The 27,902-nt window shown below is 41.9% G+C and overlaps 1 protein-coding gene and 1 non-coding gene across 14 annotated transcripts in view; one reads left to right on the top strand and one right to left on the bottom strand.

The window, feature by feature from the left end:
- CLTCL1 (clathrin heavy chain like 1) overlaps positions 1-27,902 on the top strand; it is a 105,740-nt gene that overhangs the window by 25,115 nt on the left and 52,723 nt on the right. For 10 of the 13 annotated variants that reach the window (XR_004266042.1, XM_032271418.1, XM_032271414.1 and 7 more), the window contains 8 exons: positions 8,271-8,539; positions 16,931-17,092; positions 20,076-20,189; positions 23,512-23,685; positions 24,685-24,882; positions 25,754-25,954; positions 26,062-26,214; positions 26,772-26,894. Coding sequence is in view for 12 of the 13 variants with exons in the window: in XM_032271418.1 (XP_032127309.1) it covers positions 8,271-8,539; positions 16,931-17,092; positions 20,076-20,189; positions 23,512-23,685; positions 24,685-24,882; positions 25,754-25,954; positions 26,062-26,214; positions 26,772-26,894 (1,394 nt within the window). In the remaining variant the exon portion in view is untranslated. Of the gene's footprint in view, positions 1-8,270; positions 8,540-12,921; positions 12,947-16,930; positions 17,093-20,075; positions 20,190-23,511; positions 23,686-24,684; positions 24,883-25,753; positions 25,955-26,061; positions 26,215-26,771; positions 26,895-27,902 lie in introns of those variants that run through there. The other 3 variants (XM_032271420.1, XM_032271413.1, XM_032271419.1) reach the window with 3 other exon arrangements.
- Positions 11,626-11,741, bottom strand: LOC116544821. The gene has a single exon (XR_004266051.1). It is a non-coding gene; the product is annotated as a small nucleolar RNA SNORA15 (small nucleolar RNA).

Below are 27,902 nucleotides of genomic sequence, written 5' to 3'. Positions count from 1 at the left end.
ATATATATAAAGATATCTATATATACATATAGATATATATGTATATATATATATGTCTTTCTAGTTTTTATATATATATAAATATGTCTTTGTCTGCCTTTTTCAAGCATAATTTGCATAATGTAACGTTTACTCCTTCTAAGTGATTTTTAGTGTATTCATAGAGTTGTGGAATCATCACTACAATATACTTTTGGAACATGTCTACCACCCCAGCAAGTTTCCTCATGCCTGTTTAGAACCATTCCCACTCCTCCTCCTGGCCCTAGCCAGCAACTCATCTGCTTTCTTCCTCAACGGATATTTTTGTAGATAATTCAAATAAATGGAATCATGCAATACGTAGGCTTCCTTTACTTAGCATAGTGTTTTTGAAGTCGTATGTTCATGTTGCAACATATATCAATAGTTTGTTCCTTTTTATTATCTAAGAGTGTTTCATTGCATGGATATGCCACATTTTGTTTTCCCATTCACTAGTTGATGGACATTTAGATTGTTTCCAGTTTTCAGCTATTAAGAATATTGCTGCTATGAGCACTCACTGACAAGTCTTTGTGTAGACATATTTTCTTTTCTGTTGTGTTGTTGTGTAGTTTCTTTTTCCTTTTAAATTTTACTTGGTCAAATGGAATTTCTGTGTGTACCTCTGCAACAATTTTGCATGTTCTTCACATGTACCCCCAAACCTAAAATGCAATAAAATAAATAAATGGGGAAAATAAATAAATAAATAAATAAATAAATTTTACTTGAAGTTCCAGGATACATGTGCAGAACATGCAGGTTTGTTACATAGGTATACATGTGCCATGGTGGTTTGCTGCCCCTATCAACCCATCGTCTAGGTTTTAAGCCCTGCATACGTTAACTATTTGTCCTAATGCTCTCCCTCTTCTCGGCCTCCACTCCCCTGACAGGCCTTGTGTGTGTTGTTCCTCTCCCTGTGTCCATGTGTTTTCATTGTTCAGCTCCCACTTACGAGTGAGAACATGCAGTGTTTGGTTTTCTGCTCCTGTGTTAGTTTGCTGAGGATGATGCCCTTCAGCTTCATCCATATCTCTGCAAAGGACGTGATCTCATTCTTTTTTATGGCTGCATAGTATTCCATGATGTTTATATACCACAGTTTCTTTATCCAGCCTATCACTGATAGGCACTTGGGTTGGTTCCATGTTTTTCTATTGTAAATAGTGATGCAATAAACATATGTGTGCATGTGGACATATATTTTCATTTCTCTTGGAGTGGAATTGCTGGATCATATAGTAAATTTGGTTGGCTTTTTTTTTTTTTTTTTTTTTTTTTTTTAGACGGAGTCTCACTCTAGCCCAAATGCAATGGGGCCATCTCAGCTCACTGCAACCTCTACCGCCCAGGTTCAAGTGATTCTCCTGCCTCAACCTGCCAAGTAGGTGGGATTACAGGTGCCTGCCACTGTGCCTGGCTAATTTGTCTATTTTTAGTAGAGACAGCGTTTCACCATCTTGGCCAGGCTGGTCCTGAACTTCTGACCTCGTGATCCACCTGCCTTGGCCTCCCAAAGTGCTGGGATTACAGGCGAGAGCCACAGCACCTGGCCCATTTAGCTTTTTAAGAAACTGCCCAACTGTTTTCCAACGTGACTGTCCCATTTTATATACCCATCAGCAATGTATGAAGATGCCAATTTCTCCACATATCCATGCCAACACTTGATACCATCTTTTTATTATAGCAGTTTGCGTGGTTGTGTACTAGCATTTTGTGGTTCTAATTTGTATTTCTCTAATGCCTAATTATGTTAAATATATTTTATTTTTAAATATGATTATTAGCCATTGATATATATTTCCTGAGAAGTGTCTATTTAAATCTTTTGTCCAGTTCTTAATTGGGTTGTTCATCTTATTATTGAATTATAAGAGTTCTTTATATATTCTGGATATACATAACTTATCAGCTATGTGATTTATATATATTTTCTCCTAGTCTATACCTTGTCTTTTCATTCTCCTAATAACATCTTGTCTTAGTCTGTTTGTGCTGCTATAATGGAATGCCTGACTCTGGGAAATCTATAAAGAACAGAGATTTATTCCTCATAGCTCTGGAGGCTGAGAAGTCCAAGATTAAGGTGCTGCCAGATAGTGTGTCTGTTAAGGGCTCACTCTCAATGTCCAAGATGGCCCCTGTTGCCGAATCCTTTGTGTCCTTACATGGCAGAGGAACAGAAAGGCAAAAAGGAGCCTAACTCCCTCCATCAAGCTCTTTTATGAGAGCATGGGGGCTTGCATCCCAAAAGGCTCTATGTCCCAACACTTGGGAATTAAGTTTCGGTGCATTTTGGAGAGAACAAAAACATTCAAACCATTAGGATATGTTTTGAAGGGAAAACTTATTAATTTTGATGCAGCCCGACTTACCTATTTTTTTTCTTTAATAGATTATGCTTTTGGAGTCATAGCTGAGCCTATGGTTTTGTAGTTTTAATTCTTAAATTTAGGTCTGTGGTCCTTTTTGAGTTAATTTTCATGTATTGTGTGAGGTATGAGTTTAAGTTATTTTCTTCTTTGTCTTTTTCTTGTGGGGAAGTGTATCTATCCAGTTGCCCCAACTCGGTTTTTTGAAAAGACTATCCTTCCCCCACTGAATTGTCTTGGCATCTTTGATAAAACTTAACCGTAAGTATAAATATTTATTTCTGGTCTCTTAATTCTGTTTATTGATTAGTACCCTTTTTTTTTTTTTTCTTTTTTTCTTGAGATGGAGTTTTGCTTTTGTTGCCAGGCTGGAGTGCAGTGAAATGATCTCAGCTGACTGCAGCCTCTGCCTCAGGGGTTCAAGCGATTCTCCTGCCTCGGCGTCCAGAGTAGACAGGATTACAGGTGCCCACCGTCACATCCAGCTAATTTTTTTTTTTTTTTTGGAAACACGTTCTTGCTCTGTCACCCAGGCTGGAGTGCAGTGGCATGATATTGGCTCATTCTAACTTCCACCTCCCAGGTTCAAGCGGTTTTCTTCTGCCTCAGCCTCTCAAGTAGCTGACATTATTTTTGTATTTTTAGTAGAGACGGGGTTTCACCATGTTGGCCAGGCTGATCTCGAACTTCTGACCTCAAGTGACCCACCAGCCTCAGCCTCCCAAAGTGCTGGGATTTCAGGCGTTAGCCACCACACCCAGCCATGAGTTGTAATCTTTTTACAATTACTGTAATAACATGAAAGATCACTGATCATAGGGCAGCATAACAAATATGAAAAAGTTTGAAATATTATGAGAATTACCAAAGTGTGTCACAGAGACAGTAAGTGAGCACATGCCGTTGGAAAAAATGATACCAGCAGACTTGCTTGATGGAGGATTGCTGCAAACTTTTGATTTTTTTTTTTCAAAAAAAATTTTTTTAAATAAATAAATAAATAAATAAACACCAGTTATCCCAGAACTTTGGGAGGCCCAGGCAAGTGCATCACCTGAGGTCAGGAATTCGAGATTAGCCTGGCCAACATGGTGAAACCCCATCTCTATTAAAAATATAGAAATTAGCTGGGCATGGTGGCAGGTGCCTGTAATCCCAGCTACTCAGGAGGCTGAGGCAGGAGAATCTCTTAAACAGGGAGGCAGAGGTTGCATTGAGCCAAGATCTCACCATTGCACTTCAGCCTGGGTGACAAGAGCGAAACTGTCAATCAAAACAAAAAAACAAATGCAATATCTGCAAGACACAGTAAAATGAAGTATAATAAAAGGAGGTATGCCTGTATTTTCTCTTATTCTCTGGGTTGCCTTTTTTCCTCTTTTGTGACCTCCGATGCTGTCCAGTTCATTTATTTTTTTTCTTTGGTTGTCATATCCCAAAAAATCATTGCAAGATCCAACGTCATCAAGCTTTTCCACTATGTTTTCTCTTAACATTTTATGATTTTACTTGTTGTTTTTTGACCTCTGAACTTTTCATTGGCCTCCTGATCCCCAAAGAGTTCCGTGCTTCTGCTGGTTCAGTGCCTCATTACTTTGGTGTCATGGGTCTCAAACACCACTTTGCCATCCATTATCCTGCAGGTGGTGGTCTTTTGGATGGTTCGCATAGAGTTGCTCCTGTCCAGGGCATCACCAAGATTGAAGTCCTCCCCGTCTTTCAGCAGGCAGCGTAGGTGGTGATCTCAGCCTCCAGATTGACCTGGATATTCCAGGCCTTGTACTGCTAGGCCTGCTTGCTGCCTCTCTGCCCAGATCTGTGCCAGCTCCGACTCCAGGTACAGCAGGACCCTGTTGAGGAGCTCCATCTGCATGACGTAGCAGGTCCCACCTCCTTCAGGCTGTTCTCCATGTTGGACTTCAGAGTTCTCATCAAGTCCAGGCCAATCTCCAAGGACTGGACTGGACATCTCAGCTCCATGAGTATCATCTCAGCATCTCTGATCTCAGTGGACTGTGTGGTGACCACTGTGGTGCTCTCCTCAGTCTGCTGGGACCAGTACTTGTCCAGCTTCTCTAGGTTCTTCTGAGCCAGCCTGTCGTATCAGGCCTGCATATCTTCGATGATCTTGCTGAGGTCCTGATATTTGGACATCTGCCGCCACAGTCAACCGAAAGCTAGCAATCTGGGCTTGTAGGCCTTTTACTTCCTGTTTATGGTTCTTCTTCATGAAGAGCAAGTCCTCCTTGAGAGTCTCTCTCTCTGTCTTCAGTCACACATATCCCAGTGACATTGGTGTCATCAGTGACCTTCCAGAGCCCATGGATGTCACTTTCCACAGACTGGCGCATGGCCATCTCTGTCTCATACTTGACTCTAAAGTCATCAACAGCAAGATGGGCATTGTCAGTGTGCAGAACGATGCAGGCATTGTCCACAGAATTTGCAAAGATCTGAGCCATCAGCTTCTTGATGGTCTTGAAGTAATGGCCCCAGTTGCTGACCTGGCATCCCTTCTTCTTCAGGTGCTCCCAGTTTTTGCTCTTCAGCCTCCAATTCTCAGTATCCAAGTTCCTCACTCTGTCTAGAGAGACCAGGTAATCATTCTTCTCACTCTAGATGCCCCCTATTCTCACCAGATCCTAGCCATCCTAGAGGCCAGGGTGCTGACCCCAAGCCATCCTGGAAGCTGGTGGAATAGGACATGGAGATCTGGGAACCCAAAACGCTGGCATCTGCATAGATGCTGGCTAGGCTGCTGACAGACTGGGTGGTGCAGCTGGGCAGCTGGATGGAGCCCACGGATGGGTAGTTGGTAGAGAAGGTAGTAGAACGAGTGGTGAAACTCGTGGCATCTGGGGAGGAAAGTGAGAGAACAGGACTCAGGTCCTGCTTGTGATTTTAGTTTTATGTTTAGGTCTTTAATCCATTTTTTGAGTTAATGTTTGTATATAGTATAAGGTAAGGATCCAATTTTATTTTTTGAGGATCCAGTTTTCCCAGTATTATTTGTTGAAGAGTATTCTTTTTTTCCTGTTGAACAGTCCTAGTACCCTTATGCAAAATCATTTGATAATATATGTGAAGGTTCATTTTTGGATTCTCTCATATATTCCATTGGTCTATGTCTCTATGCTGCTACCATACTATTTGCTTACTCTAGTTTTGTAATGAGGTTTAAATTCAGGAAGTGTGAGATCACCCCACCTTGTTCATCTTTATCAAAATTATTTTGGCTATTTGAGGTCCTTCGAGATTCCATATTCATTTTAGGATAAATTTTTCCATTTTAATAAAAATGTGTTTGAGTCTATTGAGTTTTTTTGAGGCACTTTTATCCAATCAGAGCATGCGGCTATTTCTAGACTTTCTTCTGTTTCATTGATACATGTGTCTTATGACAATAACATAGGTTTTATTAATAGCTTAGCTTTATAGTATGTCTCAACATTAGGTGTCATAAGTATTACAGCTTCGCTCTTTTCCAAAGCTGGTATTTCTATCCTCTGTCCTCTGCTTGTCCATATTCATTATTTATTTTCCACCAAACAAAAGATGCTGGGCCAGGAGTGGTGGCTCACACCTGTTATTCCAGCACTTCAACAGTCTGAGATTGAAGGATTACATGAGGCCAGGAGTTTGATACCAGCCTGGGCAGCATAGCAAGACCTAGTCTCTTAAACAAAAATTAAAAATTAAGCTGACACCTGTAATCCCAGCACTTTGGGAGACCAAGGCAGGTGGAATACTTGAGGTCAGGAGTTTGAGACCAGCGTGGTCAACAGGGCCAAACCTGTCTCTACAAAAAATACAAAAATTACCTGGGCGTGGTGCCATGCACCTGTAATCCCAGCTACTTGGGAGGCTAAGTCAGGAGAATCACTTGAACCTGGGACGTGGAGGCTGCACTGAGCTGAGATTTTGCCGCCACACTCAAGCCTGGGCAACAGAGTGATACTCTGTCTCAAAAAAAAAAAAAAAGAGAGAAAAGAAAAATTAGTTGAGTGTGGTGGTGCAAGCCTGTAATCCCAACTACTTGGGAGACTGAGGCAGGAGGATCACTTGGGCCTGGGAATTTGAGGTTGCAATGAGCTATAATTGCTCTACTGTATTACAGCCTGGGTGACAAAGTGAGACCCTGTCTCTAAAAAAAAAAAAAACAAAAAAGAAGAAAGAAAGAAGGAAAAGGTTGCTGGGATTTTGATTGTTATTACATTGAACCTGTAAATGATTTAGAAAAAAATGACATCTTAGCTATTTTAAGTGTTCTGATCCATGAACATGGTATGCCTCTTCTTTTGTTTAAGCCTTTATTTTATTTCAGGAATATTTTATAGTGTAGAGGCTTTGCTCACCCTTTGTTAAATTTACACCTAAATGCTGTGTTTCAGGTGGGGTTATGAATTCTTTTTTATATTTCCAAATTGTTTGCTGCTAGCATCTGAAAATTAAGTTGATTTTTTTGAGACCTGTTCTCACTTTGTCACCCAGGCTGGAGTGCAGTGGCATCACCTTGGCTCACTGCAACCTCTGCCTCCTGGGTTCAAGCAATTCTCCTGCCTCAGCCTCTCGAGTAGCTGGGATTATAGGCACCTGCAGCCACACCTGGCTAATTTTTGTATTTTTAGTAGAGATGGGGTTTCACCATGTTGACCAGGCTGGTCTCAAACTCCTGACCTCAAGAGATCCACCTGCCCCAGCCTGCCAAAAGGGCTGGGATTACAGGTGTGAGCCATTGTGCCCAGCTCAATTGACATTTTTGTATGTTGACTTTGCATCTTGCCACATTCCTGTAGTCGCCTATTAATTCTAATATTTGTTTTGTAGATTTGTAGATTTTGCAGGATTTTCTTTGTAAATAATTATGTTGTCTGTGAGTTAAGATGGGTTTGCTTCCTTTTTTGATTTTTATGCCTTTTATTTTTCTTGCCTTATCATGCATGTTATTCTTAGTGTTAAAACAAGTGGTGAGAGAAATAATCCTTGCCTTGCTCCCAATCTTAGTGGGAAGCAATATTTTAATATTTTATGTTAGCTCTAAATTTCATATAGATTCTAAAATCAAAATTTAGTTCATTGCTACAGGTAGAAACATTATGGGTCTCTTGCCAGAGAATGGATGCCACATCTTTTGTCTGGAACTGTGCTGTCCTATTGAACATTAGCTGTATGGGGCTGTTTAACATTCAGATTAATTAAAGTTAAATAAAAGCATAAATTCAGTTCCTGAAATATCTTGCTAGATACACCTTAAGTGCGTAAAGCCACATGTAGCTATTATCTGCTGTGATGGATGCAAATATAGAATATTTCCAACATTGCTGGGTGTGGTGGCTCACACCTATAATCCCACCAGTTTGGGAGGCTGAAGCAGTTGGATTGCCTGAGCTCAGGAGTTTGAGACCAGCCCAGGTAACATGGTGAAACCCCATCTCTACTAAAATACAAAAAGTTAGCCAAGCATGGCAGTGTGCACCTGTAATCCCACCTACTTGAGAGGCTGAGACAGGAAAATCGCTTGAACCCAGGAGGCAGAGGTTGCAGTGAGCCAAGATCATGCCACTAAACTCCAGCCTGGGTGACAGAGCAAGACTCCATCTCAAAAAAAAAAAGGAAAAAAGAAACATATCTATAAATATTTGCACACTTTTATATTCTGAAGAAGAATTCAATATATACAGGCTCTCCTCAATATTTAGACGTTAAGGTGTGGTTAATTACTACTCCGGCAGCTATTTTAGACCCTGTTAATGAGATCACTGGTACAACCTAAAGTAATATTAAAGAATTCAGAATTAAAGAGTATAAGAATTTGTCTTTCAGATTTTTAATTTATCTTTCTTTAATCTCTATTGTATTAAATACTAGCTGGAAAGACACTTCAGATCTTTAATATTGAGATGAAGAATAAAATGAAGGCTCATACTATGGCAGAAGAGGTGATTTTCTGGAAATGGGTTTCTGTGAACACTGTTGCCTTAGTGACCGAGACAGCCGTCTACCACTGGAACATGGAAGGAGACTCCCAGCCCATTAAGATGTTTGATAGACATACCAGCCTGGCAGGCTGCCAGGTGATTAACTACCGGACTGATGAATACCAGAAGTGGCTGCTCCTTGTAGGCATCTCGGCTCAGGTAAGCCTTGAGCTGCCTTTAGAGGCTGGTCTGATGGAACTTCAAAGCCCAACATTAGAGTGGAATGGTTAAGTTATTAGAAGTTGGTTATAGGGCCAGGTGTGGTGGCTCATGCCTATAATCCCAGTACTCTGGGAGGCAGAGGCAAGCAGATCTCTTGAGGTCAGGTGTTTGAGGTTACAGTGAGCCGAGATTACACCACTGCACTCCAGCCTGAACAATAGAGTGAGACCCTGTCTCAAAAAAAAAAAAAAAAAAAAAAAAAAAAGCTGGTTATAGGTTTAAGGCAAAAGTAGGCCTGCAACTGAGGGAAACAGAGATTACAAAGAAGTCTGAACTTGGATCAAATAATTTACCTTTGGCCCATTAACTACTGCACTCCAGCACGTTACTGATGTTCATTATGTAAACTATTTCTAGCACTGTTTTGAGAGGTTGTTGAGGAATTTTGTAAAGTAATTTGGAACCAATAGATTTATAAGAAGTAGCCCTTAGACTGCATTTTAAAGACTGACTGGAATACTGGAATGGTACTAACTCATATTCTTTTATAATGAAAGCAGTATCTTTCTGTCCTCCCTTTTTTCATTCCTGGTGGCTAATTCAGTCACCAGATACTTGAGGACTACTGATGTTTGCACTTGCGACATATATATTAATCATCCAGTCCTGATGACCAGTGAATGATCTGTCTATAGCCTAGTGGGGAAGGTGCATCCATACGATTCTGGTAATTAAATAACTGTCACATGTTTGAGGAGAGTACTGTGAGAGCCATGAGTACCTTCAGTCAAGAGAGCCCACATCACAGGAGGATCTAAGCTGCATTATGCTAGCTTCCACACTTTGGAAGGAAACAGCGTGTGCAAAGGCATGGAATGGAAGAGAATGGCTTTTTCTAGGAGTCTGAGGTCATCCACTATGGATGATACCTATAGGTAAGCATATTAGGCAGCTAGAGGGGCAAGACTTAGAGAGATGAGTGGGGGCCAGACTGCAGGCAATGGGAATTCTGTAGCAGGTTTTAAGTGAGAGTGATGTAATCAATTTTCCTTCTTGGCAGCATAGTGGAATAGAAAAAAAAATGCTACCATTGATGTTGGGGATGGATCGCCATGAAGACTGGAGGCCAGGAGACTAGTTGAAAGGCAGAAACAGGAACAAAATCATGTAGTCTATTCTGGAGTAGAGACATGTATGAGAAACATGAAGAATATGCAAAGAGGGAAGGAGTACTTCTTTCCACTTCAGGATCTCTTCCATTTCTGCAACTCCCAGAAGAAATGAGGCATGTGTGACTAGATGAAGGCAGTGGCATTGCAGATATACAGGGAAACAAGATCTAAGACTTTGGCTTACTCACCCTGATAAAGGGCATCTACAACAAATACAACTAACATCTTCATGTTGAAAAACTGAACGCTTTCCCCCTAGGATCAGAAACAAGACAAGGATGTCTTCTCTTGTTACCTCTGTTCAATTTTGGACTAGAGATTCTAGCCAGGGCAATTAGGTGAGAAAAACATAAAAGACATCTAGATTTAAATGGAAGAATTAAAGCTGCCTCTATTTGCAGATGAAATAAGCTTATATATGGAAATCCTAAGGAATCTGGTAAAAAAAAAAAAAAACTATTAGAACTAATAAACAAATTGAGTAACGTTACAGAATACAATATCAGTATGCAAACATCAGTTGTGTTCCTACACATTTGCAACAAACAATCCAAAAATGAAATCAGGCAAGCAATCCCATTTATAATAACATCAAAAACAATAAAATGCTTAGAGGTAAATTTACCTTTCTCATACATGTCTCTACTCCAGAATGGACTACATGGTTTTGTTCCTGTGCAGTGGCATGAATTTAAAAAGTGCAAAAGTTATATTCTGAAAACTACAAAACACGGTTGGAAGTAATTAAAGATCTCAATCAAAAGATATCCCATGGTCATGGACTGGAAGATTTAATACTTTTAGGATGGAAGTACTCCTCAAATTGGTCTACAAATTCAACATAATCTCTACTGGAATACCAGCTAGCTTCTTTGTAGAAATCGACAAGATGATCCTAAAATTTATGTGGAATTGCAAGGAACCCAGAACACCCAAAACAACCTTAAAACAAACAAAAAGTTGGAGTACTTATAGTTCCCAATTCTGAAACTTGCCACAAACTTGCATAGATTGAGAATCTGGTACTGGCTGGGCTCAGTGGCTCATGCCTGTAATCCCAGCACTTTGGAAGGCTGAGGAAAGTGGATAATCTGAGCTCAGGAGCTAAAGACCAGCCTAGGAAACAAGGCAAAAACCCCATCTCTACAAAAAATGCAAAAACTAGCCAGGTGTGGTGACATGTGCCTGTAGTTCCAGCTCCTCAGGAGGCTGAGGTGGGAGAATTGCTTGAGCCTGGGAGGCGGAGGTTGTAGTGAACTAAGGTTACACCACTACACTCCAGCCTTGGTGACATAGTGAGACCTTGTCTCCAAAAAAAAAATAAAGTAGCATGTGGTATTAACTTAAGAATAGATGGCAAACAAATGAGCTGGGTGTGCTGGCATGCACCTGTAGTCCTGGCTACCTGAGAAGTTCAGGCAGGAGGATTGCTTGACCTCAGGAGTTCAAGGTTACAGTGAACCCTGATCATGTATTTGCACTCCAGCCTGGGCAGTAGAATAAGAGCCTATCTCTAAATTAAAAAAAAAAAAAAAGATGAGTTCTAGAAAAGTGATGTGCCCAAAAGCCAGGTTTTCTTTTTCTTTTCTCTTTTCTTTTTTATTTATTTATTATTATTATTATTTTTTTTTTGAGATGGAGTCTCACTTTGTCACCCAGGCTAGAGTGCAGTGGCATGAACTCGTCTCACTGCAACCTCCACCTTCCAGGTTCAAGTGATTCTTATGCCTCAGCCTCCCAAATAGCTGGGACTATAGGTGCGTGACACCACGCCCAGCTAATTTTTGTATTTTTAGTAGAGACGGCGTTTCACCATGTTGGTCAGGCTGGTCTCAAACTCCTGACCCCAAGTGATCCGCCCACCTCAAAGTTGTGGGATTACAGGTATAAGTCACCTTGCCCAACCCATTTATTTGTATCACCTTTAATAATGATATGCTACGAAAAACCTTAGCATCCCAGCAGCCATTCTAAAGGGAAGATGGCTTTTGAATGGTGTCTGGTGATTTCTGTTAAGTTTCAAAATCAGTTTTAATGGTTTGTGAACAGCGTATGAAAGTTAATTTTCTGATTAAAAGGAACAGAAGCCACATAAAAATTTTAGAATTATACAAACCTAGCCATAGCATCAGCTTAGAAATAAATTTAAATTTACTCAAGGTTATTTCTTTCTTTTTTTTTTTTTTTTTTTTTTTTTGAGATGGAGTCTTCACTCTCGTCACCCAGGCTGGAGTGCAATGGTTAAATCTCAACTCAATGCAACCTCCCCCTCCCAGGTTCAAGCGATTCTCCTGTCTCATCCTCCAGAGTAGGTGGGATTACAGGCGTACACCACCATGCCTGGCTTTTTTTTTTTTGTATTTTTAGTAGAGACAGGGTTTCACCATGTTGGCCAGGCTGGTCTCACTGCTCAGTTTATTTTTAATAAGGTATGAACATATTTCTGTAAATCAAAATAATATCAGTAGAGTATAAATATAGTTTTTAAAAATTCATTAATTTTATTTATTTATTTATTTATTTATTGAGACAGAGTCTCGCTCTGTCACAAAAGCTGGAGTGCAGTGGCACAATCTCTGCTCACGGCAACCTCTGCCTCCCAGGTTCAAGCAATTCTCCTGCCTCAGCCTCCCAAGTAGCTGGGATGACAGACAAACACCACCACACTCGCTACTTTTTATATTTTTAGTAGAGACAGGGTTTTACCATGTTGGCCAGGCTGGTCTCAAACTCCCGACCTCAAGTGATCTGCCTGCCTCGGCCTCCCAAAGTGCTGGGATTATAGACATGAGCCACCTTGCTTGGTCAAAATTTCATTAATTTTTAATTGACAAAATTGTATATATTTATGATGTACAAAATGACGTTTTGAAAAATGTATACATTGTAGAATGGCCTAATTGAGCTAATTAACTTATGCATTATCTCACATACTTATCTTTGGTGGTGAGAACACATCATCTACTCCTGGTGATTTTCATGTATGCAGTACATTGTTATTAAGTGTAATTACTATGTTGTATAATAGATCACTTGAACATATTCCTCTTGTCTAATCAAAATGTATCCTTTATGGTCAATTGATCTTTACAGGGTTGCCAAGACAGTTCAGTGAAGAAAAGAATAGTTGTTCAATACAAGGTTTTTGGACATTGGATGTCTGTATGCAGAAGCATTAAATGGGACCCCTATCTCATAATACTAAAAACCTCAAAATCGATCAGACATAAATGTGAGAACTGAACCTACAAAACTCTTAGAAGGGCCAGGCGCAGTGGCTCATGCATGTAATCCCAGCACTTTGGGAGGCTGCCCCTATCAACCATCTCTACTAAAAATACAAAACTTAGCCAAGAGTGGTGGCATGTGCGAGTAATCCCAGCTATTTGGTAGGCTGAGGCAGGAGAATTGCCTGAACCCGGGAGGCAAAGATTGCAGTGAGCCAAGGTCGCACCATTGTATTCCAGCCTGTGCAACAAGAGTGAAACTCTGTCTCAAAAACAGAAGAAAACAAACAAAAAATTATGCCATATGAGAATTATACCTCTTGACAAAGAAATTATTATGTTTGAGGAGTATAAAACAAAAATGATAAATCTTAATTACTTGTTTATGCTTTACTGACAAACTAAAAACCAACAAATTTTAAAATCCCGTGCATTTACCAACAGTCAAACACCTCATGGGCATAAGAATAGACATGTAGACCAATGGGAAAAAAATGTGAAGTCCAGGAATACAACCCGACAGCTGTGGCCAACTGATTTTTGACAGGGTCGAGAGTGTTCAGTGGGGAAAGAGTAGTCTCTTCAGGAAATGGTGCTGGGACAACTAAATATCCATATGCAAAAGAATGGAATTGGTCACCTGCCTCACACTGTGTACAAAAATAAACTCAAAATAGATCTGAAACTTCAATGAAGAAGCTAAAACTACAAAACTCCTAGAAGAAAACATAGGGAGAAAGTTTTGGGTTTCACGTGGATTCTTATGTATAGTAGCACCAAAAGCCTGAGCAACAAAATTTAAAAATAGATAATTTGGACTTCATCAGAATTAAAATCTTTTGTGCATAAAAAGATATTGTCAATAAAGTGAAAAGACGACGTGGGGCCAGGCGCAGTGGCTCACGCCTGTAATCCCAGCACTTTGGGAAGCCGAGGTGGGCGGATCATGAGGTCAGGAGAGCGAGACCATCCTGGTCGACATGGTGAAAACCCCACCTCTACTAAAATACAAAAAATTAGCTGGGTGTTGTGGCACATTCATGTAGTCCCAGCTACTCTGGAGGCTGAGGCAGGGGAATCGCTTGAGCCCAGGAGGCGGAGGTTGCAGTGAGCTGTGATCACACCACTGCACTCTAGTCTGGGCAACAGAGTGAGACTCCGTCTCACACACACAAAAAAAGACAACTTGGGAGATAATATTTGAAAATCATGTATCTGATAAGGGTCTAGTATTCAGAATATACAAAGAACACTTACAACTCAACAACAGAAAGTCAACCCAATTAAAAAATGGGCGAAGGACTTGCCCGACATCATTGGCCATTAGGAAAATGCAATTCAAAATCACAGTAAAACACCACTTTTCACCCACTAGGATGGTTATAATTTTTACAAAGTGGAAAATAAGTGTTGGCAATGATGTGGAGAAATTGGAACCTTCCTACTTAGTGTTAGGAATATAAAATTGTTCAGATGCGGTAGCAAGCAGTTTGGCGGTTCCTCAAAAAGTTAAACATGGAATTATCATTTGACCCGGAAGTTCCACTCTTAGGTGTCTCTCCAAGAGAAATTAAAATGTATCCACACAAACACTTTTACACAGATGTTCATAATAGCACTTTTTATAATAACCAAAAGGTAGAAACAGCCCAAATGTTCATGAGCAAATGAGGGAGTAAATAAGTTGGGGTGTATTCATACAGTGGGATATTATTCAACCCTAAAAATGAAGCACTGATACATGCTACACATGGATAAACCTCAAAAACCCTACTAAGTTAAAGAAGTGAGGCACAAAAGACCTCATATTTTATTATTCCATTTATATGAAATATTTAAAATCAGTAAATCTATGGAGCTAGAAGGCAGAATTGGTGGCTGCTAGGGGACTGGGGTCAGAGGGCTGGCAACTGACTAATGGGCACAGGAATTTCTTCTAGCTGATGAAAATGTTTTGGAACTATGCTGAGGTTTTGGTTGCACAACATTGTGAATGTCCTAAATGCCATTCAATCATATCCTTTAAAATGGTTAATTTTATGTTTTACGAATGTCACCTCAACATATAAAGGGGTGGGGAATATGAGGTCATAGTTTGCCAGCCCTGTCCAAGTGTTGCAAATACAAATACCTGTTTCTGTTTGAAGCGAGTTCTGTTCCTGTCATCCTGGTTAGCTCTTACTCCAGCTTAGGTGTCACTTTGGGAAGCCTCCCTGACTTACTGATCTTGGTGAGCTGACAAGGCATTTTGTTCTATCCCGTGCCGTAGCAGTCAGCACTCTGTATTGCAGTTGCTCACATATTTGCCAGAAACTCTCACCATCTGTCCTTGAGAGAAGGATCTGTGTCATATTTACTTATCCCTAGCCCCTAGCAGGGTGCCTGGCACAGTGAATGCATTTGCACATTGAGTCCTTGCCTGCTATAGTCCTTACCATGCCTTTACCCAAATTGGACACACTTAACATTCAGCGGCCCCACGAGGTGGGAATGTAAGCCTGGCACGTGCCTAAGACTTAGAAGCGGGCCATCGGCCCAAGGCTACACATGTAGCCTCAGGTCCAGTCTCTCACCTTCACCTTGGCTGTTCTGTCTTCCCTGCCTCTTCATCTTGGCCTCAGCTTAGGCTTCGTTTAGGCGTCTGTACATTTAGGACTCAAATGTGCTGTCACCATGTTGCTGGAAGTCTTCCCACGGTCTCTTGGGGAGGTGAGTTTTGTCCTGTCTTTGGATTCTTATTTTTACCTTTCCATGCTCATTTTTCTGTTAGAACACAGACCACTTATCTGCTGGCCACTCCCTTGTTTCTCCCTATTACCAGCCTTTGGCAACCACTAATCTATTTTCTCTCTCTAAATTTTCCTATTCTGGATATTTCATGGGTGGAATCAGACAATGTGTGGCCTTTCATGCCTGGCTTCTTTCCTTAGCATGTTTTTAGGGTTCATCCATGTTGTAGCGTGTGTCAGTACTTTGCTTATTAATAACTTTAACAGAAACCTGTGCAATAGAAAATATTTTCAAAGACAAAGTTGAAGCCTTTGTTTTCCCATTTGAAGGAGTCGTGAATGAGTAGGGAGTAGACTGAGGATTTTACCCACAGACTACATGTGTGCTCACTCAGCAGAGAGGATTGAATGCTGAATTACAGGAGCTTGAACTGGGACCCTTTTGTATTCCATTTACTTAGCTTTTTGAGCATTTGATTTTGGATATAAATGTATTGAAATTCTTTAGTAGAAAATATGAATTCTAAGTCTTATAGAAGATATTAGCCTTACTGGTTTTGGGGTTTTGGTTTTTTTAGAGACAGGGTTGTGAGCTGCCACCCAGTCTGCAGTGCAGTGCAGCAGTCATAGCTCACTGCAACACCTGGAACTTCTTGTCTCAAGCAATCCCCCTGCCTTGGCTTCCTGAGTAGCTAAGCAAACAGGCATGTACCACGATGACAGCTAATTTTCTTATTTTTTTGTAGAGATGGCATCTTGCTATGTTGCCCAGACTGGTCTTGAACTCTTGGCCTCAAGTGATTCTCCCAAGGTGCTAGGGTTGCATGTGTGAGCCACTGTGCCTGGCCTTATTAGTTTTCGTTAAATACAATTTTTGCTACTTAGAAATTTCAGAAAACACAATTTTCAAAATTCGCCTGTGATTGCATCCCCCTGATTTAACTACTATTAATGCTTTGGAGTTTTTCCTCCAAAATGCATGAGTTAGTTTCCATGAAAAAATGCCCTCACACTTGTTATATTTAACAAATTAGGATCATCCATCTTATATTTTTGTGGTCTTATTTTTTCCCGTAGTGTTTGCTACATTTCCACATCAAATTCAGAGTGATATCATGCCTTTAATAGCTAATACATTTAATTTTTATTAGAGGAAGTATGCCAATGTATGAGGCTTTCATTTTAGAAACATATTTTAAGAATTGTTTCTTTATATTCCTCTCCTTTCTCTCCCTTTCACTGTGTAATACCTTTTCTTAGCAAAACCGTGTAGTTGGGGCAATGCAGCTCTACTCTGTGGATCGGAAGGCCTCACAACCCATAGAAGGCCATGCCGCTGCTTTTGCAGAGTTCAAGATCGAGGAGAATGCCAAGCCTTCCACCCTTTTCTGCTTTGCTGTACGGAATCCCACAGGAGGCAAGGTAAGATCCACTCTACCGTCTTCTCCCTGAGAAAAGTGTCATGAGCTGGCATTAGGGGCATGTGTGAGTGTCGTTGGGTATGGCCTGCAGGTGTCTGTGTGAGAAAGGTTCCTGGTGTTGAGAAGTTCACACCATGGTGCCCATGATTAAGTGGCCCCATTCCCATTAAAAAAAATCCTCTTACGGCTGGGCGTGGTGGCTCACACCTATAATCCTAGTACTTTGGGAGGCTTAGCTGGGCGAATTGCCTGAGCTCAGGAGTTCAAGACCAGCCTGGGCAATACAGTGAAACCCCATCTCTACTAAAATACAGAAAATTAGCTAGGCGTGGCAGTGTGTGCTTGTAATCCCAGCTACTTGGGAGGCTGAGGCAGGAGAATCCCTCGAACCTGGAGGTTGCAGTGAGCCGAGACTGCACTATTGCACTCCAGCCTGGACAACAGAGTGAGACTTTGTTTAAAAAAAAAAAAAAGTTAAGTGAGGCACAGTTTGTGCTCTTGGGGAGACGACTGTGAAATCACCAGTGTGGAGCCATCCTTACCATGAGGCATGTTTCTGCCCAGGTGGTTGCAGGGAGACTCCAGAGAGATGAAACTGTGCCCAGGAGCCAGCTGGGTTTTATTAGGCTCAGGGACATGGCCAGCAGCTGCTCGGCAGGGCTGCCATGGGGAAAAGTGAGGAGACAGAAAAGCTTGTGATGTCAGGAAGACCTTGGGTTCCACCAGGGTGTTCTCAGCCACTTGGAGAGCTGCTTCAGGACAGAATCCTCTTATCAAAAACACATTCTGAAACCACTATTTTGGGTTGTTCATTCGCCCTGAAATATTCCTCAAGACAGAGGAGTTCTCAATTAGGATGTGGCTTCACAGACTTTCTCATCTAAAATACATGTTTTTCAATGCTCTGGCCTCCTGTTGAGTAACATACTTCATGTCTTCCTCATTTGAGAGCCAGAAGGAGAAGGAGTCAGGTCAAATGTCAGCCTTGTAGCTGATGAATGACACTGACTTTAGTTATGTGTCTCAAAGAGCTTGCTCCCATATTCCCTCAGAGTGAGGCACACTTCCCCTTACAGCAGGGCAGTGACAGGACCCCCTCTCAGGAGCAGAGCCTGCCTCGTGGAATGCCCTGCAGAGAAGAGCACTCTCCAGACCGGGCCTCTGTGCACAGACGGCAGCCCCGAGAAGAGAAAGGGCTGGGGGCTCTCTCTACATCCAGCTCTTTGGTGGGCATGCCCCTCCAGCTGAGCTGGAGATGGACCAGGAGGTCTTCTGTGGCAGTCCCTTCCATACCCAGAGAGCCTGGGAAATGCAGTTTCCTGACAGTACCTGTCCCAGAGCAGCCCTGTGCCTCATGTCAGAGTTGGCCCTCCCTGCTGCAGGGTGGGTGTGGGGTCCTGGGAGGGCCCCACCCTGCCTGTGCCCTGGGATACACCTTCCTTTCAGGACTCACTTGTCCTTTCAGGACTGACTGGCCAGCTGTCTCCACGTGTGGGTCAGAGCTTGTCTGGACACAGTTCTTTCCTGCCGACCTCCTCCTGCTGCCACCCTCAGAGTCTGGCGTCCTTTCTGTGCCTTTGCTCCTGCTGGCAGTGTCCCCCTTCTCAGCTCCCAAGCAAGAACCCATAGTGGTGAAGCCCCATTCCATTCTCTTGTCGCTGACCTTTAGCAAGTCTCACATCTGACTTAGCCTTTTGTGATACACTAAGCCCTTATCACCTCACAAATGCTTACAGAAGAGCCATTTATTAGGTTCTCAGACCTGCTTCACACCTTCTTACCAATAGGCCTAGCCAGAGAATTCTCCTAATCTACATTTTATGTGTCTTGAAGCACCCAAAGCAAGACTTCTGTTCCCCCGCATCTGCACCCACAGGAGCACCCATATGCTTGCCACTCAGCCTCCCCCACCAGCCCAGCTCTCAGTGCTGCTTCCCTGCTTATCTGAGCCCCTTTGGTGTTTCTTCTCTTCTCTCTCTGCCCGGCCAAACCCAGACGGCCCACCAGGGACAGCCTCGTCGTGTCCTCTAAGCCCGGTCTCCTGCCCTTCTTTCATGTCTCTCACTCTCCATTTTGGATTTTATTGCAGATTTGTGTTAGCTATGATATCTTTTCTTTAGATGAAGTTATGGCAGCCAGGCATGGTGGCTCATGCCTGTAATCCCAGCACTTTGGGAGGCCAAGGCTGGTGGATCACCTGAGGTCAGGAGTTCGAAACCAGCCTGACCAACATGGCAAAACCTCGTCTCTGTTGAAAATACAAAAGTTAGCCAGGCGTGGTGGTGCACCTCTGTAATCTCAGCTACTTTGGAGGCTGAGGCACGAAAATCACTTGAACCTGGAGGCAGAGGTTGCAGTGAGCTGAGATCATGCCCCTACTGCACTCTAGCTTGGGTGACAGAGCAAAACTGCCTCAAAAAAAAATAATAATAACAAAGTTATAGGGAAGCCACTGGTATCAGTCAGGAACTGGGAGCTGTTCTCCTAAAGGCAGGGATGGGCCCCCTCATCAGATTCTTACCCCTGCCCAGCACAACCTTGAAAACATCAGGCCTGTGCGATGGTCAGGGTGTCTCATGAGTTTGGCCTCCAGTGATGAGATCTTGCGCTAACAGGCTTGTGTGAGTCTGGGCTATATGCAGGAGGGCAGGGAGAGAGCTGGAAGGCACAGCAGATTCTGACTAGAGCCCTTTGTTTCGTCAGCATCCAGGCCCAGAGAGGGGACATAATTCTGCCACTGTGCTGGAACTAAGGATCCCAGACTGCCTGACGTTGGCCCGTTGTGCCGTGCTTGGTGGTGGGCAGCAGGTTATTGAATAATGACAGGTGCTCTGACAAGGGGGTTTTCTGCTTTGGTTGAGTGTGACTTTTAGCATTAGTCATCCAGTATGTAGACCTGAGGCTCCACTTGCCTCTGTGCCTTGGCTAACACTCATCCACCACCACAAGCAGTTCCCTCGATTAACCTAAAATCTCTCTTCTAGTTGCACATCATTGAAGTTGGACAGCCTGCAGCAGGAAACCAGCCTTTTGTAAAGAAAGCGGTAGATGTGTTTTTTCCTCCAGAGGCACAGACTGATTTTCCAGTGGCTATGCAGGTATGAATGTGCTGCTCTCTAAACATCTTCATGTCCTAAAATGTACTCTAGCACCTCCCAAGATATAGGAGGCTGCCATTTTTAGGATGCTTCTGCTGTCTCCTGCCACTGTGATGCTCTCAAATGCATTTAGAGGCCTAGAGCTTTGGTCTGTGAGCTGGGAAGGTCCTGTTCATAGAAAGGAATGCCATGCATCAGAGTGAGTTAGGACATCAGGAGACTTTGCCAAGTCATGCACCAAAGTCCTAAGCCCTTTCCTTCTTATTATAAAAGATTAGATATTCACTGTCATATGAGAATAGGAGCATACATAAAGAATAAAACACTCATTTCCTTTACAATTGGTTGCCATCGAAGGAGCCTAGAGCTCCCAGGGACAGTCCTTTGAGCTGGCACTCAGAATGGCCCAGCGTTTGACATGCAGTCTGTAATGAAACTAGGTAGTCCTGAGCCCCTGTAGGAGAATTGTTCACATTTATATCAAGAAGGTTGGGAAAACACCCAAACCTGCAAGTGGCATGTGCCCAGACAGACTTGGAGGAGTTCGTGCTATGAGACCTGAAGTTCTCACGAGATTCTCTAAAACAGAAACAGGTATTGGCAGGGGCTGTGGTGGTTCTGTGTGTGCTAAGTGTGTTTGTGATCAAGTGTGCTTTCCTTATTGAGGAGCAGAACATTGTTGTGGAAGTGTTGAAGGCACAGGTCAGAAAGATAAATAAAAAAAGAAACGTTTTTGAGTAATACAAATTAAAAGATTTTTTAAGAAAGAAAACATTCCTCTGTAGATGAACCAGTTGGATGTAAAATATATAGAAAATCTTGGCTGAGCGTGGTGGCTCATGCTTGTAATCCTAGCACTTTGGGAGGATGAGGTGGGCAGATTGCCTAAGCTCAGGAGTTCAACACCAGCCTGGGCAACACGATGAAACCCCATCTCTACTAAGATACAAAAAATTAGCTGGGCATGGCAGCATGTGCCTGTTGTCCCAGATACTCAGGAGGCTGAGGCAGGAGAATTGCTTGAACCCAGGAGGCAGAGATTGCAGTGAGCCGAGATCATGCCACTGTACTCCAGCCTGGAGCGAGACTTCGTCTCCAAAAAATACATAAATAAAGAAACAAATAAATAAATAAATAAATAAAAATTTTACAGCTTGTTTTATAAAAAATTTAGATCTATACCTTTTCTGAAGAAAATTGGAATCAGATTATATATGTAAGATTATATAATTACTCTCCTTTTTACTATTTTGTCATAAAATATATGTTATCTGTAAATTTCTAATAATATCAATAAATAACATCAGAATTAAATACCTCCTGAAATCCTCACACTGCTGGCAATTTGGCCATCCCTGTAGAAGTAACTTAACACGCATACATTTATGCAGATTTATACAGATGGACTCTTATGAAAATGTCTCTGCACTAGCCTTGCTGTTGTGTAAACTCCTCTAGCTGTGTTGTAGATCATTCTGTGCCAATAACACACATGTATCTATTTTATTGTCTGCGTCATCTCTTCTGTGCCACAACTCATTTAAACGATCCCCTGTTGATGGGTTTTACATTTACACGAAACACTATAAGGAACAATGTGCTGCATACACCTTTGTGTGTTAGTCTAAAAGTCCAAGGATAAATTTCTAGAAATGAAACTGCAGAGTCAGGGGCACATGCCCATCACAGACTCTCCTGACCACTCTGGCCACTTCACGTTCCTACTGATGCTTCCCTTGGTAGCTAGACAGCATCCCATGTTGTGATGTCTTTCCCTTGGTTACCATCAAGGTAGAATTGATTTATTAGCCACTCATATGCATCTGGTTAATTGGCTTTTCCTAATCTTTGCATTTTTTTCTATCAGGATGTTTTTTTAAAAAGTAGAGATGGGTCTTGCTATGTTGCCTAGGCCAGTCTAGAACTCCTGGCCTTGAGCAGTCTTCCGGCCTCAGCCTCCCAAGTAGCTGGGGTTACAGGCGTGTGCCTAGCTCCAGGATTTTTACCTTATTTGTAAGAACTTTTTGTACTTACAGAATACTAAGTGTCTGATGTATTTTGAATATTTTTCCCATAATTTGTGGTATGTGCCACTTTATTGAATGTGTTGCATTTTTGTGTGGCAATGGTATCATGTTTTGAGAATACTTCTGCACCCCAAGATGATCACAACATTTACCAATATTTTCTTTCATTCCTCTCCTAATTGTGTTTGTTTTTTATTTAAAATCTTTGACCCATCTGTAATTTATTTAGATCTAGAGAATAAAACAGAAATTCAGTTCCTTACTCCTACTTCCATCTCCAGATAGCTAGCTGACTATATTAATAATATATGTTACATATTGATTAAAGTGCCTATTTTCCATTAATATGTTACCTACTAATTGTTTATTGTTTCAGAGTTGGAGTCTTGCTGTGTTGCCCAGGTTGGACTCAGACTCCTTGGCTCAAGTTATCCTCCTGTCTTGGCTTCCCGAGTGGCTGGGACTATAATCATGTGTCACCACACACTCATTCTTACTAAATCCTCATATATGATTCATTCTCTTTCAGGGCTCTCAATTAAGTTCTATTTCTCTCTCTCTCTCTCTCTCTCTCTCTCTCTCTCTCTCTCTCTCTCTCTTCCAATGGTAAAATTTAATATATATGTTTAATAATCTGGTTGGGCAAATGCATCTTTTTTTTTAACCCGTCTCCTTCAGGTTTTCTTGTGTGTTAAATATTTTTCTGTAAAAGTTAATAGCATTTGGCAAAACTCAAAGGTTAATAAGTGGTGGTGGAAGGCGTGCTGGAACATTAACTTGGCATTTTAGGTCATTGTCTGGAACTTTCCCCTTCTCTTACGAACTCACAGCTTGCTTAAAGGGATTTGACAAACCGAAAGGATTACTCTACCTGAAAGATAAATGGAGTAGCCTGAGTTTATCGGACCTTTATTTGAAAGTGGCTGGACAAAATATGGCTTTAAAACTAATTCTCAATCAAGTACAACTTAGAATCCATGTCTCAGTGAAGCGTTGCTCCCACCAGTAATCTCTTGGCCTGAGAGACTGAAGAATCCTCGTAATAGCTGGATGTGGCCGCTCACACTTGTAGTCCCAGCTGCATTGGAGGCTGAGATGGGAAGATCACCTGAACCCAGGGGTTGGAAGCTGCAGTGAGCTATAGTGGCACCACTACACTCCAGCCTGAGTGACAGAGCAAGACCCTGTCTCAAAAAAAAAACAAAAAAGTCCTCTTAGTCTAATTTATGAACTCTTTTTACCCACATGGCTTCTCCTCTTTACCTCTTAACTTCTTGCTGTCTGTCTTCTTACAGATTGGAGCTAAACATGGTGTTATTTACTTGATCACGAAGTGTGGCTATCTTCATCTGTACGACCTAGAGTCTGGTGTGTGCATCTACATGAACCGTATTAGTGCTGACACAATATTTGTCACTGCTCCACACAAACCAACCTCTGGAATTATTGGTGTCAACAAAAAGGGACAGGTGTGTAACTCTGACGTTTTGTTTTCCACCTTTTCCATTCATTAGGGGCTGGTGTTTACTTTCCCTCTTCTCCAGGAAAGTGGCTGGGCATAGTTTATTAATAGTTCCTGTTATTAAAACCCTAATCCATGTCCCCTTCTCCTTCATATTGGCACTTCCCCTCTTCAGACAGCACCATTTCTAACACAGGACTGATTCCAGGAGAGCAGCTCCTTCCCGCATGGAATAGCAGTTCTGATGCACAACACTTCATCTTCATACCATGCACACCCTAATCTGGCAGGGTTGAAAAAGCAGATACTACAGTATTGAAGTTACTTTTCTCAACCATAGTTGAAAAAAGATAGTTAAAAGAAGAAACTCTTGGATGGGCACAGTAGTTTATGCCTGTAATCCCAACTACGTGGGAGGGTGGCAGGAGGATGGCCTGAGCCCAGGAGTTTGAGGCTGCAGTGAGCTATGATCATACCATTGCACTCTAGCCTGAGTGAGAGAGTGAGAGCCTCTCTCTAAAATTAAAAAAAATAAAATAAAAGGAACAGTGGCTGATTCCTATAATCCCAGCACTTTGCGAGGCTGAGGCAGGAAGATTGCTTGAGGCTAGGAGTTTGAATCTAGCCTGGGCAACCTAGTGAGGCCCTGTCTCTACAAAAATGTTTTTTAAAAAAGAAATAAACTCTGTGCTTTAAAAATAAAAAGTTTAAGAGGAAAAATTATCAGTTCCATCTACATAGGTCATTTTGTTGTAGTGTGGAACGCATCACTGGGGTGCTTATCCATGTAACTTTAACAACTACGTAGACTCCCATGCTATTCTGCTTTCTTACCTTTCAGCTTTCGTCTCCTTTGCTTCCTTTCACTATGAGGGCCACCATCACTGGTGTGCTCAATGCTCGCCTGAGAAGGTGGCTACCCCTCCAGCATCGGGAGGGAACATGGCGGAGGGATGGTGGGGCACTTTTCTAGGCTCAGCCGCTCTCACTTGTTGGGTCCTTACAGGTGCTGTCAGTTTGTGTTGAGGAAGATAACATTGTGAATTATGCAGCCAACGTGCTTCAGAATCCAGAACTTGGTCTGCGTTTGGCCATTCGTAGTAACCTGGCTGGGGCAGAGGAGTTGTTCGTGAGAAAATTCGGTACCCTCTTTGCACAGGGGAGCTATGCTGAAGCCGCCAAAGTGGCAGCGTCTGCACCAAAGGTGATAAACCTTGAATACTGTTCAAGTGTCCTGAGTGTTAAGAGCCAATCTTGAGAGGAAAATAAGTCATAAAAGTATTTCACTACTAATATTGCAGTGTATTTGTGTTATGAGTTTTTAGTTTAACATTTCTGCACCAATGGCATAACAGTTAAGGAAGTAAACAGAAAGCACAGTCTTCCTGTATCAGCACTTCTTCTTGTCTCCCATTTTGTGTGCATACATACCTCTCACCCAACAGCTTAGGTACAGTTTCACATTTTTGTAACTTACAATTTTCTACTCCTGCTACCTGGTTGTCAAATATATAACTACAATACATCAAGTGGTTGTTCCCTGTTTTATTTAGCAATAGTCCTACTCTGGACTTTCTCTACTCTTTTCGAATATACATTTCTGCATATGGCTTTTTCTTTGGTTTATTTTATTTGGATAAATTGTTCAGAGACTGAATCTGCTCCTAAGTAGATAAAGACTTCCAAGTTGCTTGTCCTTGAAAGAATTTTTCTTGTCTTTCAAGGGGTAGTTATGAACAAACCATTTCTAGCCTTCTTCATGAATTTAAGTATTTTGAATTAGAATATAATGATAGCAGAACTTCACTACTACAAGACCGATTGAGAGGCCTAATTCTCACTGCAGCATGCTGGGGGAGAAGCGTAGGTGCGAAGCCACCTGAAGGACCTAGAGTCCCCCATACTTTCAGTTATTGTTGAAGGTAGAAGCAGTTGCCTTGGTGGAGGACTTTTTGTCCATGACTCAGCAGTGCGGAATTTCCATTGGCAAGTTTTTGTTTTTATATACAAGCAAGTTGAGTGATGGGACCCCCCGTGATTACAACACAGTGACCTATTTTTCCATTTATTATTAGGGAATCCTGCGTACCAAAGAGACAGTCCAGAAATTCCAGAGTGTACCCACTCAGTCTGGCCAGGCTTCTCCGTTGCTGCAGTACTTTGGAATCCTGCTCGACCAGGGTCAGCTCAATAAACTTGAATCTTTAGAACTTTGCCATCTGGTTCTTCAGCAGGGGCGTAAGCAACTCCTAGAAAAGTGGCTGAAAGAAGATAAGGTAGAAACGCTTGTGAGCTCATAGTCCCCCACCCCCCACAGCTTGAAAACTTGGTCCAGGCTCCCTCCCCACCTCCTAACTTTGCCTTGTCCCTTGGCATACTACAGCTGGAGTGCTCAGAGGAGCTCGGAGACTTGGTCAGAACCACTGACCCCATGCTCGCTCTGAGTGTGTACCTTCAGGCAAACGTGCCAAGCAAAGTGATCCAGGGTTTTGCAGAAACTGGCCAATTCCAGAAAATTGTTCTCTATGCCAAAAAGGTAATGTGTGTTGAACCATCAGCATCTCACATATTACTCACATGTGGTTGAGTGGTTGCTGATTTCGAAGTTTATAAAATGCTCTTCTTTATAAGTCTTCTGGTGTGAGAGTTGGCGGTGTTGCTGTTAGGATCCTTATTCATTGATAATGATCATATTTTATTCTCTTCCGTTTTTTATTACCCTTAGTTTTCCAGTCCTTCCATCTTATTTTTATTTGGGAGCTTTGTCTTGTTTTTACTCTCCCTCCTTTCCTTCTGTAGGTTAATTTGATATTTTGGCAGACTTCCAGATCTTGTCCCTGTTTGCACACAGATCAGATTAACTTCTTTGTGGTCTGAGCTGTTTGTATAGTTAATCGTGCCTTCCATGTACATGAAATCAATTGATTTGATTGGATATTGTGTTTGGCAGAAGGCTGGTGCCTACACATGGTAATGTTGCTGCTCATTTCTTTGTAAACACAAGTTTGAAACAAATGATGGAGACGTTCCTTTCCTTTTCTGATGCCTGAGATTTTTTGTTGATTTTCCTGTTTGGTGCTCCCTTGCTTCTAGGTTGGGTACACCCCAGACTGGATCTTTCTGCTGAGGAGTGTGATGAAGATCAGTCCGGAACAGGGCCTGCAGTTTTCTCAAATGCTTGTGCAGGACGAGGAGCCACTGGCCAACATTAACCAGGTGAGCACAGGCCATTTCAAACAATGTTTTGTGGCTTTTAGAGCCATCTAGAAGATTCCTGTTAACTTGCCTCAATGTTTTTCTTCATCTGCTATTAATCTTCCAGTTTTAAAAAATCTAGTATACTTGAGGAGTTTGTCTTCTAGTTTTTATTATGTGAGTACTCATTGCTTCCTTTGTTTTGAAGTACTCTAGAGTATGTGTGCGTGGGTTTATGTCTTTGGGTGGTGATGCGTGTAGGTGTGAGGATGTCATTTCGGATCCAGCCCTCTATCCCCTGCCCCACCACAGTTGTCATTGTGTCTCCCTGACCATTGGCCTGAGCACCAGTCGCTAGTGCTGTTGCGTCCCCCAGATGTTCATCCTGTGGGTGTCCGAGTGACCTGGATCTGTGTGAGCATCAGCCTGTTTTTTAGTGTAACCTACTTAGAATTTAGATGTAAACACACAACAAGTCACTTTTAGTAAATTGGTACAAGGAGCTCTGGTGATATGTAGATGTGTAACAAGCTTGAAGCCACACATCATAGCCAGCAGCCTGTTTAGAAATAATAAGTGCCATTATATTGTGTTTATACATCTGGGAATTTGCAGATATTTTAGAGAGCATGAATAAGAGATTTGAGCCAGATTTACTTAGCTTCCAATAGGAAAGAAATTTCCGGTTCACATCTTGATTACAGTTCATATTTTAAAGTTGTTTAAAATATAAACTTCTCTCTTGTACTTTATGAAGAGTTCCACAATTAGTTAAGTTCTTTTTTTTTTTTTTTTTTTTTTTTTTGAGACAGAGTCTTGCTCTGTCACCCAGGCTGGAGTGCAGTGGTACGATCTTGACTCACTGCAACCTCTGCCTCCCAGATTTAAGTGCTTCTCGTGCCTCAGCCTCCTGAGTAGCTGGGATTACAGGTGCACAACACCACGCCTGGCTAATTTTTGTATTTTTAGTAGGGAAAGGGTTTCACCATGTTGGTCAGGTTATTCTCGGACTCCTGACCTCATGATCTG

Source organism: Sapajus apella, unplaced genomic scaffold (genome assembly GCF_009761245.1).
Source record: "Sapajus apella isolate SASKATOON/1434 unplaced genomic scaffold, GSC_monkey_1.0 scaffold231, whole genome shotgun sequence".
In the NCBI taxonomy this organism is placed as follows: Eukaryota; Metazoa; Chordata; class Mammalia; order Primates; family Cebidae; genus Sapajus; species Sapajus apella.
The sequence above is the reverse complement of the archived record's forward strand: the minus strand, read 5'-3'. Positions and strand labels throughout refer to the sequence as shown.